Source organism: Miscanthus floridulus, chromosome 19 (assembly GCF_019320115.1).
Source record: "Miscanthus floridulus cultivar M001 chromosome 19, ASM1932011v1, whole genome shotgun sequence".
Classification (NCBI taxonomy): Eukaryota; Viridiplantae; Streptophyta; class Magnoliopsida; order Poales; family Poaceae; genus Miscanthus; species Miscanthus floridulus.
In genome coordinates, this window is record NC_089598.1 from 97,086,129 (window position 1) to 97,091,240 (window position 5,112).

The 5,112-nt window shown below is 47.3% G+C and overlaps 1 protein-coding gene across 1 annotated transcript; it reads left to right on the forward strand.

Annotated features, from left to right (window-relative positions):
• Positions 1-662: 662 nt before the first annotated feature.
• LOC136526434 (uncharacterized) lies at positions 663-1,316 on the forward strand. Its single transcript, XM_066519100.1, has one exon. It carries the CDS (start codon positions 663-665, stop codon positions 1,314-1,316), a length of 654 nt encoding a protein of 217 aa, XP_066375197.1.
• Positions 1,317-5,112: the final 3,796 nt, after the last annotated feature.

Genomic DNA, 5,112 nt, shown 5'->3' on the forward strand with positions numbered 1-5,112 from the left:
ACCACTAGTTTCAACATTGGCGCCCACCATGGTTAAGCCAAGGCAAACCAACGATGGCAGGGAAAAGAAAGACCACCACCAGAGCAGCAGCGACCACAGGTCAGCGAGGAAGGCCTAGGCGCAACATTCGTAGCGCCTACGCAACCTCGCCAATGGAGGATGACACCAGAGCAGACGCCCAGGGTCAACCACCGGAACCCCAAGACCAAGAGATTCAAGATCCGGAGGCCCAACCAAACTCAGCAACAGCACCCAAGCAAGAACTGCAATAGCTGCAAGCACAGTTGCAAAGAGCGCAACAAGAGAGGGACAGAATGGCAGCAGCATTCGCAGCTAATCAGCAAGCTATTCAAGCGTCAGCACAAGCAGCAGAAATAAGGCAGCAGTTGGCAATCCTACATGCTGAGATGCTAAGTATGCAACATGCAGTACCAGCAACAACCTCCGCAATCCCAGCCTCTGCAGAAACACCAACTGCAGCCATGCTTCAAGGTTCTACGCTAGTGATCAGCCAGCCGACAATGCCATCTCAGGTAATGCGGAGGCCTATTGATCCCAAGTCCCCACTATCTGAAGGCATACAATAGTCGCCATGGCCAACATCGTACAAGCCAATCACACTACCCAAGTTCAATGGAAAGACTGACCCCCATCAGTTCATTATGAGTTACGAGGCAGCAGTAGCCTCCACCGGTGGAGACGATGCCGTCTTGGCAAAGTCATTTGTCATTGCAGCCGAAGGCGACGCGCTGGCTTGGTATTCTATGCTCAAACCAAGCACAGTCTATTCTTGGGAGAACCTTCGGGACAAGATATTGGCAAACTTCAAAGTGCTAACAGCACAGTCACTGACTTCCACAGATCTATTTCAGTGCAAGCAAATGCAGGGAGAAACACTACATGACTACTTCCAGAAATTCATGCAACTAAAGGCGGAGGCACCAGATGTCCCAGACGAGATCGCCATTGAAGCAGCGATCAAAGGCCTCCGAATTGGGCCGTTCGCAGCACACTTAGCAAGAGAGAAACCAACCTCCATTCAGCAGTTGTATGACAAGTTTGAGAAGTACTACAGATCAGACAATGACCTACGCAAGAGGCTGGAGGAGCAAGGTCAAAATAGACAACAAAACAGCAGCAAAAATTCCCAGAAAACCTATATAAACCAGAATCTATCAAATCAGAAGCCAGGCCAGGGGCAAGTGCTTAGTATCGAGGGTCAACCCCAACACGAGCAAGGGCAACAGCCAGCGCCAACATGGCTGGAGACCCAGATAAGGAACCAAGGTCGGCAAGGTTACCAAGGCAAAAACTAGAACAGAAACCAAAGCCAGAAACAACGCAAGCCATATTGCATCTTTCACGGCGAAAACATAGGGCACAACACCAAAGATTGTCCGGAGATAAAAGAAACACAAGAAAGGATGAAGAACAAGCAGACTGCCCAACCTCTGACACAGCAGAGCGCAAGAGAGGTCAACACCACATACACAACTGGCCACCAGCAGTACTGCCCAATGTACCCAGCGCTAAACGCAACCCAAATACATCCCTCCACACTGGCATCTGCCTATTACCCAAACTTCCTACCATCATGGCGGTCATCACCCTCATAGCAGCCTCCGGCGGGCAACTACAGGTTGGAGGCAAGCCTGACCTACATAAACCCAAAATCTCCCCATATAACCTACCTCAAAACAAACCCACCGGAGCAAAACCGAATAAGGTTCGAGCCTCCGCAGCCACAGCACCACATGCAGCAACTGACTCCGCCACCACCACACAACCAACCCACAACACCAAAAAATGAGCCAAACCCAGAAAACCAAGTCAACCCTCATGGACCACTGCCAACAATAGGCATGATATTGCCAATCATCGGAGGATCATCGATGGAGTTTCAAACGAAAAAGCAGAAAAAAGATCACCTCCGCCTGGTAAACAATGTAGCAGTCCAAGGCCTAGCAAAACACACAGATTGGTCCAGAGTCCCAATCACCTTCATAGAAGAAGATCTCCAGCTAGAGAGCTACCCTCACGCAGACGCAATGGTGATCAAGACAAACATAGAAGCATGGGAGATAAGCAGAATACTGGTCGACATGGGCAGCTCAGCAGATATCATCTTCGCAAATACATTCGACCAAATGAAGCTCAGTAGAAATCAACTACAACCCTCTGAATCTCCTTTAATAGGATTCGGAGGCAAGCAGATACAAGCATTAGGAAAAATCTCACTCCCAGTGTCGTTCGGAACCCAAGCGAATGCCAGAACCGAGTACATAACCTTCGACGTCGTCGATCTATATTACCCATACAATGCCATCTTAGGTAGAGGATTTACAACCAAATTCAACGCAGCACTGCATATGGCCTACCTGTCCATGAAAATACCAGCACTCCATGGTATTATCATAGTTCGAGGCAGCCAGAAAGAAGCAAGAAACATAGAGAAAGCTATCTACAGAGCCCAAAGAAACATCAATGCAGTCGAGTCGGCGAACAAAGAACTAGAGCCTCCGGACATGCCCAAAGGAGAAACAGATATGGCAGGTCAAGAAGAGACAAAGTTGATCCCTCTAGAAAAAGAGTTATCAGATAGAAAAGTAACAATCAGCTCAAAATTGTGCAAGGCAGAAGAGGAAGAGCTCATCGCAACCCTAGTCAAAAACAAGGACATCTTCACCTGGTCAGCCTCCGACCTCCAGGGAGTCAGCAGGGACATCATACAGCACAAACTAGATATCAACGAAAACATGAGACCAAGAAAGCAAAGACAGAGAAAAATGTCGGAGGATAGAATCCTGGCAGCAAAGGTGGAGGTGCAAAGACTGCTAGATGCAAAAGTGATCATGGAAGTCAAGTATTCAGAATGGCTTGCAAACGTAGTCTTGGTACCAAAGAAAAATGACAAAATGAGAATGTGCATAGATTTCACAGATCTGAATAAAGCTTGCAAGAAAGACCCTTTCCCATTACCAAGAATAGATGCCTCCGTCGACAAGGCAGCCAGATGCCAGAGGTTCTCCCTCCTCGACTGTTTCTCTAGGTATCACCATATCTGGATGAAAAAAGAAGACGAAGACAAGACAAATTTTACCACCCCATTCGGGACATACTGCTACACCAGAATGCCGGAGGGACTAAAGAACGCCGGAGCAACCTTCGCTAGAATGACAAAGGAGGTTTTGGGATCACAACTAGATAGAAACATCATAGCCTATGTCAATGACATAGTGGTCATGAGCAAGAACAAGGATGATCATGTCTCTAACTTACAGGAGACCTTCGCCAACCTCAGGACAGCTGGCCTCCGCCTCAACCTAGAGAAATGTATATTCGGAGTTACAAAAGGGAAGATGCTCGGTTATATCATAAGCAGCGAAGGCATCAAAGCAAACCCGGACAAAACCAGAGCAATAATGGCAATGGCAGAGCCCAAAAACAAGAAGGAAGTACAAAAGCTAACGGGAAGAATAGCAGCGCTCAACAGATTCATCTCAAAATTAGCAGAACACAGCCTACCCTTCTTCCAAGCCCTGAGGGGCGGAGACAACTTCGAATGGGGGCCCAAGCAGTCGAAGGCATTTCATGACTTGAAAGAGTATCTGACAAACTCACTGATGGTCTCCGTCCTAGAATCGGACAGCCACCTATTGCTGTATGTGGCGGCCTCCGACCATGCAGTCAGCGCAGTTTTAGTCCATGAGCTGGAAAAAGAATCAGGCAAAACTCAAAAACCAGTTTATTTCATCTCAGAAGCATTGTCCGGAGCCAAGCTAAACTATATAGAGGTAGAAAAAGTCACCTACGCAGTGCTGATGGCATCAAGAAAACTAAAGCATTACTTCCAAGCCCATGAAATCTCAGTTCCAACATCTCTGCCACTACAAGACTTGCTTAGAAACAAAGAAGCCTCCGGCAGAATAGGCAAATGGGCAATAGAGCTATCACAGTTTGGAATCTCATATATCCCCAGAACAACAATCAAATCACAAGCATTAGCTGATTTTGTAGCAGATTGGACACCTCCGACAGAGCCCAAGACGCAACCAACAGCTCAAGGTTGGATAGCATTCACGGATGGAGCCTGGGGCCAAGCCGGAGCAGGAGCCTCCACTGTCCTAACGGGACCTTCCGGCGTCAGACTGAAATACGCAGCAAGGCTAGAGTTCAAATCAACAAACAACATAGCAGAATACGAAGGCCTGATACTAGCGCTGAGCAAAGCAAAGGCCCTAGGGGCAAAAACATTGATAGTCAAAATAGATTCTCAAGTGGTCACTGGCCAAGTAGAGAAAGAATACACAGCAAGAGAGCCAGAACTCATCAAATACCTATCCGTTGTTAGAAATTTGGAGCGGAGATTAGAGGGTTTCACCCTCAAGCACATCCCAAGATCAGAAAACGCAGAGGCAGATGAATTGGCAAAGGCTACGACAAACAACCTGCCACTGCCTCCAAACACTTTTTACCAGATCTTGAAGGCTCCGGCAACTGCAGAGACATCCAAGGCACCAAAACCCATACTACACCTGCAAAATGAAGATTGGAGAAAGGTGATAACAGAATTCCTAGAAGGCAAAACAACCGAAGAAGATGAAGCAAAAGCAGCAAGAATACAAGTCAGGGCAAGAAATTACACAATCATAAACGGCGTACTGTACAAGAAAGGAGTAGTCCAGCCTCTCCTCAAATGCATATCGCAGAGCGAAGGCATAGAATTGCTTCAAGAAATACACTCAGGAATTTGTGGGTCGCACATTGGCTCCAGAGCTTTATCAGCAAAGGCAATAAGGCAAGGCTTTTATTGGCCAACACACATACAAGACGCAAAGCAGATAGTCAGAACATGCAAAGCATGCCAAACTTTCTCTCTAGGACAGTCAAAACCATCATCGGAGACTCAGCTTATACCTCCGATATGGCCACTGCAAAGATGGGGGATGGACCTGGTTGGCCCATTACCTCCATCCCAAGGAGGAAGCAGATTCGCAGTAGTGGCAGTGGAATATTTCACAAGATGGATAGAGGCAAAGCCGCTGGCGAAGATAACCTCAGAAACTATTAGAAAGTTCTTCTGGCAGAACATCGTTTGCAGATTCGGTGTAC